General features: G+C 34.3%; 1 protein-coding gene across 1 annotated transcript; it reads right to left on the bottom strand.

Annotated features, from left to right (window-relative positions):
* Window positions 1–1,215: 1,215 nt before the first annotated feature.
* LOC125647224 (mucin-5AC-like) lies at window positions 1,216–11,781 on the bottom strand. Its single transcript, XM_056139823.1, has 9 exons — window positions 11,704–11,781; window positions 9,496–9,731; window positions 9,211–9,364; window positions 8,878–8,988; window positions 7,984–8,094; window positions 6,273–6,695; window positions 5,955–6,035; window positions 5,377–5,458; window positions 1,216–3,466 (listed from the first exon to the last, which is right to left on the bottom strand). The coding sequence occupies exons 1-9, from the start codon at window positions 11,744–11,746 to the stop codon at window positions 3,148–3,150; spliced, it is 1,560 nt and encodes a 519-aa protein (XP_055995798.1). The 5' UTR covers window positions 11,747–11,781; the 3' UTR covers window positions 1,216–3,147.
* Window positions 11,782–13,782: the final 2,001 nt, after the last annotated feature.

The raw sequence follows: 13,782 nt of genomic DNA, 5'->3' as shown, positions 1-13,782 counted from the left end.
AATTGGAACATATTCATATGAATTGATATTTTGTTAACAAAAAATAAATAAACTATTAAAAACATATACGAAACCCGGCTTGATTTTAAGTCGCAATTTAGAAACGCTTTAAATTAAATGTTTGTGCTTAGCATGTAAAAAAAAAATTCAAATAATCATCAAAACCAGCATACATTTCCATTATCTACACGTACGACTATTGGTATATATGTGTACATGTACATGTACAAATAAAAAAAAACCAACAACGATGACAGCTGAATCGTGCCCAATTGAGCAGAACTTTGGGAGATGCAATATACCCTTGCACTCTTTTAAAACTTAATCTTCTAAATGTGTGAAATACAATGCCCCTGAGAATGTTTACTGTCAAAACACGGGTGATACACAAAATCAGATAGATAAGAACGCGCACAAGTTCAGTAGTTGGTATATATTAAGTTGAAAACAGGTGAACAAAATCGGAAGAAAAAGAACCATTATTAAAATATATGTAATAAACAATGTAATTTACTGATTTTTCCTTTCAGATCGGAACTTTCTATTTCTCTGTTAGTGTTAATTACAAATAATTGTTTCTAGACAAGGAACTGTTTATGAACTCCAGATGAAGGAGCTTTCAGTTTTACTGTCCTCGGTTTGCTCGGCAAACCACTGCCTACTTTCCAGACAGAATGACATTGCGATAAATTTTCACCCTCTCTGGACAGAGATATAGCTCTTTTTCTGCTTTAAAATCAACAGCTTTATGTTCTCCTTCAAATATACTGTCTTTCCTCGATTCCTAAAAATAGCTTCTTTAACAAAACGAATACAGCTTTCGGAAAGTATCTTACTTTTTCATTAGATTTAATATACGATCCCGATAGTTTCCGAAGCTACACGATAAACGATTTTCACGATAAACGGAAAACCTGATACACGCATAATACGATACACGATAGACCTGATAAACGCAAAACACGATAGAAAACGGAAAACCTGATACACGATAGGATAGGATACACGCACGATACGATAGGATACACGCACGATACGATAGGATACACGCACGATAGAACACGATAGGAATGTCAAGAATAACGTTGCGGGTACTGTACATATGCGCAAACGACTGTAACAAAGAAACACGCATGCTCTAATTACTAATTAATTCACAGAACATATGTGATAGCTATATATATATATATATATATATATATATATATATATATATATAATTGAATACAATGAAAACATGACAAATTGGTAATTATAATAATAAAACCTGAAGAACTATCAAAAAGTAACAATATAAGCCCAAAATCTGTATTTATAACACAATTTTATACATATAAAGTTTCTGACAATAAAGGTTTTCCATACTTTTAAGAGTGAATGAGAGAATTACTGATACAGTCTAAATTCTTAATTATAGCAAATGATACACACTGTAATGACATATACAACAATAAATATGCACAAATATCACAATGTACTTACAATGTGTGCCTGCAAACGAATGAACATCTAAGGAGCTCAGAGTGAACGGTGGTGTGGGTCACACCCAAAACAAGTAAACAGGAAGTAAACAACATTAACTCTTTTAGAATAGAAAGATAACTAATTCACGCTATCAGGGAAAATAACTCTTGTAGATGTAAAGGAAAATAAATCTAGGGAATACTTAGCATGAAAATAAAAATATATACAAGAACATTACACATCATGAATACCTTTTATTACTATTACAATATGTCGGTTTGTATGTTGAAATATTGTTATAGTGTATCATGATACATATGTTTTATTTGTTGAAGGAACAACAAAAAATATTGTGAAAATTGTTATGGAATTCCCGATCATTTGATAATCGCTTATTGGTTGTCCGATGCCTAAAGTCAATAATTGTATAGTATGGAATACTGAGGCTGTATAATGGAGACCTAGCAATCATTACAGGGAAACATTTCAGGGACGTGGACAGGAACTACAATTATCAAAATATACAAGCTAGACTGCGTGTATTCATCTAATTTAATGTTTTGGAATTTCTGAAGTAACAAGACATTAGTACATTACGATGCATGTACAATTGATATATATGTTGCAGATACGACACAAAGATACATCGGAAGGTGTTAGATACATGTACTAGTACTGTCTCTCTTGTTTTACCCTCCATCTCACCCCCCTCTCTCTCCTTTTTCTTATCTCCCTCTATCTACCTCATTCTCTCTCTGTCTCATACATCTCTTCTCTTTCTCCTTCTCCTGTCCGGTCTTCTTCTATTTATCAAAAGGACTAAATTGAAAAAAGGATATAAAGTTGTTTTGAAAATCTGACTCTTCCTCCTGACAAACGAGAAATATTTACATTACATAAGTAAAGACATTTTAATATGTACAAAATACATGTTGCAAAGGATAAGCCAGGTCTACATAAAACTACTAATGTATTCATACTACAGAGTACATGTTCATGGTAATTAACTGGCTATTCAATATGCTTATTATTCAAGAGCAATTCAACAGATCCTTTAGTGAAACAAAATACACGGACCTGATGCGAATCTTCATAATGCACTGTAAATGAAATTTGAATTACAGTAGAGGCAATGAAAGAGAAGAATGGAGGGTAACTTAGAATGTCATATAAAAGTAACCACCAGGGTATACTAATCATATTTAGGTTGAAGGATACTGGTTCCGGTTTTGTCTTGTCATGTTCACATACAACCAGTAATTCTGCCGAAGGGGGCGCATGTAACAAATTGAAATCCTCCCTTGTCCAGATGTGTTGTAAGCTCCAAAATGGCGTAATTTTGTTTTCATGCATACAGACTAGGCTAAATATGAGTTTTAAAACCTAAACGTCACATTGAAATTCGTCAGAAGACCAGCAGACAACGGAATGATTGCTTATTCATGGTAATTTGGTCAGCAAAAACGGGATACCCCATATTTAATAACTTCAACGCTCTAAAATTAGACAAAGGAAATTCGATCTGTAAGAGTGCCTTGTCGTGGTAAGACACACGTATTGCGTATGTTTCTTTTATGTCTGGTTTTGTCTACATTGTTAATGATTAGGTTACTGTGTTGTCTCTTCAGCTTTCCGAGCTCTATCTGCTACAACAAATGAATTAAATCTTTTCCTTTGCTTTTGTTAGTCTCTAAACGTTTTCATTTCCATCGGCTGATTTTCTTTCAATTTCCAACTCCCAAAAATTTTGGAATTTCGAAGAAAATGAGAAAAGTAACTTCCTCTGGAATCATCGCGATTCGGTTTTCCGGATAGATGAGATTGTCGTTTGAATGTCGTATCATAAACGCCATCTTGGAGATCTTTATATGGGTTTTCCTCGTCCGAATCGTCTACTTCATCGAATGGGATGACGTCGTACACATTCGGCATGCTATAAATTGTCTTTCTAGAGACTGGACGATTATTTCCTTCGATGGGTCTCCTGGTTATAGTAACTCGTCTATAAAAGATACATTGATTTTTTGTATTTTCTATTCGTTCAGAACAAATTCTTTTTCTTGGACAATCAGTTTTATTGACATTTAATGCATCTACATCTACTATTATTACTGGATGTTCCTACTTTTATTGTTACCATCGAGAATCCTCAAAACTTATGTTTGGATGTTAATTCCGTTATCAGGGACTAACTAGTCATAAATGATTATTTCTATCAATTAAATCATTATTGTTACCGGTCGCGATAGCTCAGTGGTAGAGCGTTTGCTTCGTAACCGGTAGGTCGTGAGTTTGAGCCCCGTTCAGGCCATGGTCGCGTTAAACCTTATACGTAAACATAGGTATTCAAAAGTGAGAATCACCGATCTTTAAAGGACACTACCTTTTAAACAGAGGTCCCGTGTCGCGACATATATTACCGATGTAAGCGCTAAGCATATGTCTAAAGTAACACTCACAGCTTGTGACGTCTCAACATGACATGAATGAGAAAAGATGTAAAGCAAACAAACAAATCATTGTTACTTATCCCTTAGAATACTGACATATTGTATGACAGATGCATCATGTGATTATACCTGATCAAAATATAGGGCTTATGGCGGGTGTGACCGGTCGACAGAGGATGCTTGCTTCTCCTAGGCACCTGATCCCACCTCTGGTATATCCAGGGGTCCGTGTTTGCCCACCTCTTTATTTTCTATTGTTTATAGCAATTATGAGATTGATCACTATTCGTTATCTTCGCATTTCATTATACAAGTGAGAAAAAATAATCTCTGCTTGATGTTTAATTAATTGTAAGCAATGCGGGGACATGATATCAAATATGAATCTAATGTTTACAACAGGCTACCATATGATTTACTTTTTACATACAATTGAAAAACTATGATCTCATTTCCTAAAAATGAAATCTTGCACTAATAAAAAAATGAAAGAATTTGTTTGTGTACCTTACCTACAACTAGTGACGTCTCAATATGAGATGAATGAAACATTCTCAACGGGACTTAAAACACATTTTTAAAAGTCTTTTTTTTTTTATTGTTCTTTAGTTTATTTCATGAACAAAGATCAAGAATCGGGAGAAGGATGTGATTTTTAAACTGTAGAAATAATTTGTTAAAGGATATAACCAATAACAGATATAAAGGAGTAAATCAACTGGGTCACGGGATTCAGATTAATTGAGTTTGGCTGTAGACAATCACCTAGCGATTATTGTAACTTACTGGTCAGATGCCGATTAACTTCCTGAAGTAACTCACTGGGTGGATATATAATACGTCCTGCGCGGTTTGAGGTAACTTTCTGGGAGAAATAGCTTACTTAGTGGGTATGTGTTAATTAAATTCCTCGGCAGCTACAGGTACACATAGCTTAATTAGACGCTAAGCGTATTTTACTGAACTAATACAGGTAAGAAGCTGAGAGAATGAGGGTAATTGTGACTTATTGAACACTCAAATACCAGTTAAGGAACAGTGCAGGTGACTCACTGAACATAAGGGAATAATGTATTGTATATGTACAGATAATGTACTGGATATGAAGTACTACGATAATCAAACCATAGGATAATGTGTAATATATGACAGCATTGAACCGATAAAATCCATGTGATTTCAAATGAAAGGCGAACATAACAAACAGTGAACAATCTCATAACTCCAACAAGGAATACAAAAGAAATAGTTGGGCAAACACGGACCCTTGGGCATACCAAAGGTGGAATCAGGTGCCTAGGAGAAGCAAGCATCCCCTGTCGACCGGTCAAATCCGCCGTGAGCCCTATGTTAAATTTTACCACAAGACCTAGTCGTGTAAATTATTAAGATTACGAGAGTAAACGTATGTACTGGGGACATCGATGAAGTAAATAGTGTTTGATAGAATTAGACGACCTACTTTTGTCTTTGTCTTCGCACAGCTAAAACACCAATGACAAGCACTGCCATCTCCACAACTGCTATCGCCAAAACCAGTAACACTGAGGGAAAACATAGCGAACAATTATCGTTGTAATAGCTATTAACGAAAACATACAAGGTAATATCTAAATGATCTTTCAGAGATGTGTCTTATTCGTAAGTTGCAATGATCTTATTTTCATTTTAATATTTTTTTCCAAAACTGTTTATAAGTGATGAAAAACTGCAAAAATTAGGAAGCATATGATATTGTCATGGCAATATTTTCGAAAGCTAGTCCTTTCCCTTACTTATCTAATCCCTTCTGATACGTAAGCTGCTGACAATACTTTTTTCTTTAGTTTACGGAAGAAGCTCAAAACCAATTTCCTCTTAAACATTTAATTTGGCTCCACTTTTTTTGGCACGCTGTTTTTGGCTATATTTAGCTCTAAAACTTCATAGTTATTTCGGATTTCAAACATTTCGGTTTAGCATCACTGAAGAGACATTATTTGTCGAAATGCGCATCTGGTGCATCAAAATTGGTACCGTATACGTTTTACATTAACTTACATGTTTCTTCTTGGAAAAATGATGTCGGTGTCGTTTCAGATGGTAACTCCGTTGACGTTTGGGTCATCTTCGTTACATTTTCTACTTTAGGTAATTTGAAATCATAATAATGTGGTAATAATGATAATCGTCTCATGTAGTTTGTAAACAAACAACATTTATATATGGTTGTTTAAAAATAAAACAAATTTTACTTTAGAACCTATTTTACTTTGCTTCTCTCTTTTCTGTGATTTCTTTGTAGTTACATCAGTTACATTTTCAGTTTTGTTTTCATGTTACATGTACTTGAAAGCCACATCTTGGTAGCATTCTTACCAGCTTGAACTGCCGTTGTTGAACCTCCGGCTGATGAGGATATGATGGTTGTTCCATTCATTTGGAGATGGGTAAAAGACTGACTAGGTGTATAATTCGTTATTGATTGGGCTGATGAATGCACTGTGGAACGGCTTGATGTCAATGTTCCAGAAGAAAATGATGTGCTAACAGTTGTAGAGATTACCGTTGTTGAATTTTGTATTGACGATGCATTAGTATTGACTGCATTTGCTGTCGATAATGTTGGAGTGTTTGTGGATGTCATTGGCGGTATTGTAGTTTTTGATGTTAACGTCAGTAATATCGTCGACGTTTTCGTCGTTGCTGTCGCTGTTTTCATTGCTGTTGTCGTTATTGATGTCGTCAGAGTTGTCACGTTTGTTTTCAGTGATCCCTTGGTCGTTGATGATGAAGAATATCCTGAATTTAAAGCCAAAATATGAAATTTTCAAGTACCTTTCGTGCAACTCAGTTGACAGTTTGGGAACAGGTAACACTACCAAAATCCTTTTGAACCAATTTTCAGATTGGTAAAGATGAATTTATCTATTTGTTGAAATTTGGTACAAACCTGCTCGCATCCAAACAAAATGAGCTCTTAGTATCGAATTAGTTGAGAGACATATGCACCATACACCGGTGATAATTGGATATTGCTTCATAAATATATCAATCCATTATTGAAAATGAATATTAACGGCAAACTAACCACTCAACTTTTTGACAAACAAAATGATTTCAGCTTCTCCATCGCCAACTTCACATATTTATGTAGCAGTATTCCGTTATCACCCACATATGGTATTTATATGTCTTAATTGATTCAAAAAGCAAGAGCTTGGTCTGCGTGTGATCAGTTTTTAATCAAGGCAGGCTACTGACAAACAAGTTAATGTTACAGGAATTTCAATAATCTCGTTTAAAGTCTTGAAATCACAAATTCTGTTGTCGTAATAATGGTCTAGTTTGCCCTTACAACCTATCATTGTGTCAAATGTTGTTTGACATGTTTCATACCGATTGTCAGGCCGTTGTTGGCACACTGATTTGACTAGGGATCACTACGTTTACCTGGTTAAGACAAGGCTCACAGCGAATGTGACCGGTCGACAAGGAATGCTTACTCCTCCTAGGCGCCTGATCCCACCTCTTGTGTGTCTAGGGATCAATGTTTTCCTATATCTTTATTTCGTATTCCTTGACGGATTTATGAAATCAATCACTGTACGTTATCTTTGCCTTTCATTCTCCTAACTTGTTTTAACGTACCCGGGTAACATTTTCTGATGGAGCAAAGTATAGGGGCTTGGTAGTACATTTACTGGATCCTGATATGTATTTATATTTGTGAGGGTTTTTGTGAAATTAGGGAATCCATTATAGGTATGGTGACTCATATTCATTCGTTTCATTGGCCGGGATATTAAATGTGTTTAAACCCGAGGTGTAATTTTGAATAATTCCAACTTATGAAAGGGAAATCAGATTTTAAGTACGGTTAGTAAATGTGGAATTAATGTCACGTGTTGAAATTTAGGTGATAGATTGAGGAAATGAAAATGATGATGTCGTATAATGCAGTGCCAGGTGGATCACGTTCCGGGTTGTATTATTAACATTTTGGCAACAGTTTTATTCTTAAGTACTTTTCCTCAAAATGGAAAACTGTAGACATTGCAATGTATCATAGAGACATACAAAGGGTTACCTAAATGGTTAGATGTAGTCTGCACCGATGTTGATGACATCACGAGTACTGGAGTAGTTGTTGGAATGTCTTTAGGTGTTGGTGGTGCTGTTGTTCGTTTTGTTTTCGTAACTTTAGATATGATGAAAGAAAGAAACACATTGTAGATAGGTTCACTATTTAACTTTAAATACGGATAAGACATAAGAATTGCAAGAATCGATTTACTAAGTGAACATTTGCATGAATTCGTCACTGGAAGTAAGTATCTTAATGATTTGAAAGTCCAACTTTCCACAGAAATTTATTTCAATAGAACTCGTTTAGCATCATAGTTTTGTACTCTTCTTGACTAATGATTGCATGCTGAATCTTTAATTCAATAAACACAGTATTAGCTTGAATTATTTCCCGTTAGGTTGTTATGATAATCCAACACTTCAGTGTATTTCACAGCTGACAATGCTCACAAAATAAATGATTAAGGGAATGATAGTTCTTCTATCAAATACATTCTTATATGTCTTTATCCTACTACGTGCTAACTATTATAATTGATATGACAAATTGAAGGAAAAGAAATCACTGTGAGTACACGTTTATCAACATTCATCAATAGCTGATTCTCTCATATCATTATTAATATTCCTTGTTAATAAAGGAAATATAACTATAAATGTTCTGACGTTATCATAACATTGTACTATATGTTGACATTTAATTGATAACAGGAGGAAATGAAAATGATGATGTCACATAATTCAGTACCAGGTATATCATGTTTCAGACAGAAGCAAAATACAATTCCGTGTTTTATTGGTGAAATTTGGGCACAGGTTTTATTTTTAAGCACTTTTCGTTAACATGAATAATTCTAAACATTATTTTCTATGTTAGAGACATTCAAAAGATTACCTAAACGTTTAGTTGTAGTCTTCACCGATGATGGTGACGTCATGGGAACTGGAGTAGTTGTTGGAATGCATTTGGTTGTTGTTTGTGTTGTTGTTTGCTTGGTTTTAGTGACTACAAATACATTAGAGGAAGTAGTCACTTTGTAGATAATCTGACAATGTTGTTCTGCCAAATATCATCACTTCAATTACTATATCTTGATGATTTCTCTGAAGTTCATGTTTGCTTGGAATTTAGATTGATGTAAACCTTTACCAGATAGACAGTTTTTTACACAGTGATTCGTTCTTTATTTATAATCTGTTATCAAGACATTTTAGTTCAGTATAATACCTCTCAAATTTAGATTAAATCCTTTTCCTGTAATATCGTCATAATTAGAAAAGAGCGTTATCTTCAATTTGTTTCCGGTAGTAACAACAGTTTTTTGCCTTAATTTCCCACATTGCTTGAATATTGCGAAGTTGTCTTCATCTCTGTCTTGTATCTGTTATTGAGGAAACCGAAATACAGTTTTTCCAATTAACAAAGTACATTTCCTCACATAAATAGCAACAAGAAACTGAATTTCAAGATTTCTTAAGAGTTAAATTCCTAATGTAGGAAACAAAAGAAAACCTTCAAATAGTCGCCACAAGGGAATCCTGGAGTGTATGGCAAATCCAGATCTAATATATGGATAGTGATCTCCTCCGTGGTTCCCGGGGCCGTCACGGTCCAAATGTAGACTGTGTCTTTCTCGTAATGCTTTTTGGAATACCCAGGGGATTTAATAGATGCTTCCTGGGATTGATGTAAAGTTATGTTTTTGGAAATGTAGTGTTTGGAATCTGCACCTTCGCTGTAGTAAATTCCTAGAATACAATCATGTTTGGTATTTTATTATTTAAGAATATTTCTATATATATTTTACATTTTATGAAGGAACGTACCAATGTACGTTGTGTAAATTGTGGTCCAAAGCTGATGAATTATAAAGAATAAATTAGATGTAGGTGAATGTGCCACGTGGATCCTTTTTAACGGAAGTTCAATTGACTATAGACTAACGTCCGATACGGTAATACATGTGTATCACTACATGATATGGTTGTGTGGAAGAATTACAGATGCTTATTACAAAGATATAATCCGATAAATGGTGCATGAAATATGTTACCCTTACAAAATTTTAGTCAACATATAAAGATAATTATTTCATCTTAGTTCTACCTTTATTTCATAAGAAAGATATGCTTCCATATTCATCATTGCTTTTTTGTTGCATTATGAAAAAATCAAGTCATTACTAGATTTACAAAACTTCTACAGGGCTTACTGATATGTAAAAATGTCATAAAATTTAGATGTTTGAAGAAGGACACAAAAGATACTGCTCTAATGTTATTTTAAAAATTGTATTTATCATTATGAACAGATGTCATTGGTTATTAATGTAATAATAATGATAATAAACAAATATTTGATTTTCCAGGATGATGTATTTAACAATAAAATAGTCGTTCATGTGGTTCAGAATATAAGACATACATCTATCAACAATACTCGTTGTATTCAAATGTCTATTTGATATTTCCCAGTAAACTGGAAATAAAAGAATCAACACATTCTTCCACGTTTGATTGATATGCAGATTTGTCACAGAAGATAGATTTAACAGTAAACTATCAACTCAATTCTATAAGAAACTGGATTATCAATTTTCCCTGTCTATGAAACAATGTTCCATTATGAAAATGTGAAGATAACGAACAGTGATCAATCTAATAAATCCTATAAGAAATAGAAAATAGAGAGTGGTGAAAGCATGGCCCCTATGTATACCAAAGGTAGGATTATGTGCCCAAGAGGAGTAAACAATCCCTGTCGACCGGCCACAACCTCCGTAAGCCGTCAAACAATATACCACAAACCAACCGTTTACCTTATCTAGATATGGGCTCGCGGCTGGTGTGATCAATGAACAGGGATACACATTCCTTTATACAACGAACTTTACTGATATGTATATAATTTGGATATATGTAAATATTCTTTTATAAGCATTTCTCCCTGTAAAAACATACTGCCATATGCACAAAAATACTCTTGTATGCATATTTACACCTAGTCTGGGATATGTGCAGATCTGTTTACTCTTGTGAGGAAAAGCGAATTTGAAGATGCAAGTTGATATATAGAAATTTCCACTTCCTCCTTTACGCTGAGAGGTTCCTCCACGGTGTTTCTTGTTGGAAATATCTTTTCACTAATCTTTATAGATATAAAAACAAAGATATTTTTCTTCATTCTAAGATTATCTAACCATTGTTCATCATTGAACTTTTTAAGAACATCACTCTCAAACCATATATTTGATCGTGGTTTTCTTAAAATTTCACGCTCATTGGAGCACCCTACTTCAATACAAATTCGTAATAAATAGGGAATAAATCTGTTTCCTGAATGAACCTATTCTTATGGATGTCATGATTATAAATGAATAGAATAATTGATTACACACTGATTTATTCAAGGTATCTAGAATCACACGGACACGCGTAGCAAATTTACAATTGCACGAAGGAACAAATTTGATCATGAGTAAATATACTCATGGGTTAATTTCTCGCTTAATAGAAAGATTTTAGGCATGTGACCACGCGTTTGCTTTTTCCAAGTAACTGAGTTTGTCCTCTATTTCTTTTTTTAAATATAATTTATAGAATTGAGAATATTGATCACTGATCATAAATCTCTTTCAGATCCTCGCCAAATTAATGGCAAATAGCAGTGGTTCGAAAAAAAATGTAATTGCTTTAATGTAGATAATATGAAAATGCTTACCAAAACTGTTTACCATAAGCATTATGATAGTCATCCACGTCATGTTAGGGTTAACAACAACATGTATGACTGTATACGAGGAACAATATCATATATCAAGATCATCCTTTTTATATGTGTTAACACAAGGAAATCAAATGACGTCACTGTTAAGATTGCAATGGGAAATAAATGCGTATATAATTATCATTGGCAGAACGACCATGCTTTTCTGATTTCCATGAATATCGCAGTTACATCTATTGTATGTGACCGGTCAACAGCGGATGCTTACTCCTCCTAGGCATATATTCCCACCTACGGTATGTCCAGGGGTCCGTTTGTGCCTTGTTCATAATTTCATATTCGTTATAGAAATTATAAGATTGATTAATGTTTGTTATCTTCACCACTTCATGCAACGCATATTTTCCTTACAGGTTTCATGGGATTTTTATCATGCAACAGTGCTAATTTGAGCAAGGAAGATAAAAAAGCATTGTTTTAAATGGTAATTATGACGTCACAACCTACTGCACTACTTGCACAACGTTACATACGTCATAGATTACCATGCATGAAATTCTCTCATTGACGCCATCGTATTACATCCGAGCTATGTTGAATGTACGCTACTTTCGAGGATTTCCGATTGTGTAGTTGACAATACCGTGCGCCCTGACGAGTGTTTAGAGCATTAGGGTGACACGGATTATCACCTGCCTGATTTGATTTTCAGCAGGATACGATGAAGTCAATATAGGTAAATGAGGTAGAAAAAAGATGTATTTTTTGCAGATTGTAATGAATTTTATCACCAACAGAAGATTGTCCTTTCTTGCCTTTTGGATATAATATTCTTTATTACAAAAAAGAAATACAATAGAATAGAGAAATCTCGACAACCTTGTGCTCGAAATAAAGAAAGCCTTTAAAAACCTGTCATTTGATAAATATCGATAGAGATTTAACAAAAACAAGCAAACCTGATTTCTAAAGACGGTATTGCTCTTAATTTCAACGAACTTTACAGCAAAATAAAATCTCAAACCTCTAATCTAAGGTATTAATGAACATGCTGGCGCATTGCAAATTGTATATTTCAAACTTTGATATTTTACTAAATGACTGGGGGCTACATGTCACAGCTAAAAAGGGGAGGTCTTTCATTTTACAAGTAGGGCCTCTTGATGTTTTCCAAAAATGACACGTCACGTGATATTCAATTGACACACGGGAAGTTACCATGAGGGATATTTACGGCAGTTCAGTCAGATTCAACATATGAGTAGTATCGTTTTGGTGTTTAACAGTAACAATTGTAATCACACTTGTGAATTTGAGGTGTAATTTCACACCAAAATGAAAGATGAAGATAACGAACAGTGATCAATCTTATAATTCCTATAAGCAATACAAAATAGAGAGTTGGACAAATATGGACACCTCAACACACCAGAGGTGGGGTCAGGTGCCTAAAAGGAGTAAACATTCCCTGTCGACGGGTCACATCCGCCGTAAGCCCTATAGGCCAATCCAAAAACATGAGTTATCTTTCCTTGATCCGGAACGTAGTGCGCTTGCATAACAGTAGTTTAAGACTTCCGGGTAATATATTCGACAAGGGTAATTATCAACAGTACAGACGGTTGCAAAGATATTGCTGTATAATTTTACAGGAATCACGCCAACAAATGTTAATGTTAATAAAAAATCACAATGCATGCCTTTCCTTTATACACGTGAAAATAACCAACTTTGCATGTAAAAATAAAATAAAATTAATGTTATAAATAGAGGAGAACCCCCCGATAAAATGCCCTATCGTTAAGATGATGTAATTTCCTACAGAGGGTCTGCTCCGAGACACTGATGGTTCTAACTATCCCCTTCTTTTCCAAGGATTACACGTGTTTTATGACTGAAATTAGTATAGATAAGATAAGATAAGTTTATTTCTCTTTTGGGTCCAGAAGGTTTAACAGCAAGACAGCTTATAAAGAAGGAAATTGCAAAAAAGAAAGTTTACAAAATTAACCTCAGGTTACATGGACTACAAACTACATGTGGATGTAGCATGTTGGGGAAACGAGTACATAC

This window comes from Ostrea edulis, chromosome 6, assembly GCF_947568905.1.
Source record: "Ostrea edulis chromosome 6, xbOstEdul1.1, whole genome shotgun sequence".
Taxonomy (NCBI): Eukaryota; Metazoa; Mollusca; class Bivalvia; order Ostreida; family Ostreidae; genus Ostrea; species Ostrea edulis.
This window is presented reverse-complemented; position numbering and strand designations above follow the sequence as displayed.

Coding starts and splice junctions, on each gene's coding strand:
- LOC125647224 (XM_056139823.1), bottom strand. CDS start 11,746: ATGACGTGGATGACTATCATAATGCTTATGGTAAACAGTTTTG. Junction 8,989..9,210: donor ATTTAATCTAAATTTGAGAG/GTATTATACTGA, acceptor ATGTATTTGTAG/TCACTAAAACCAAGCAAACA. Junction 6,036..6,272: donor AACAACGGCAGTTCAAGCTG/GTAAGAATGCTA, acceptor TACCTAAAGTAG/AAAATGTAACGAAGATGACC.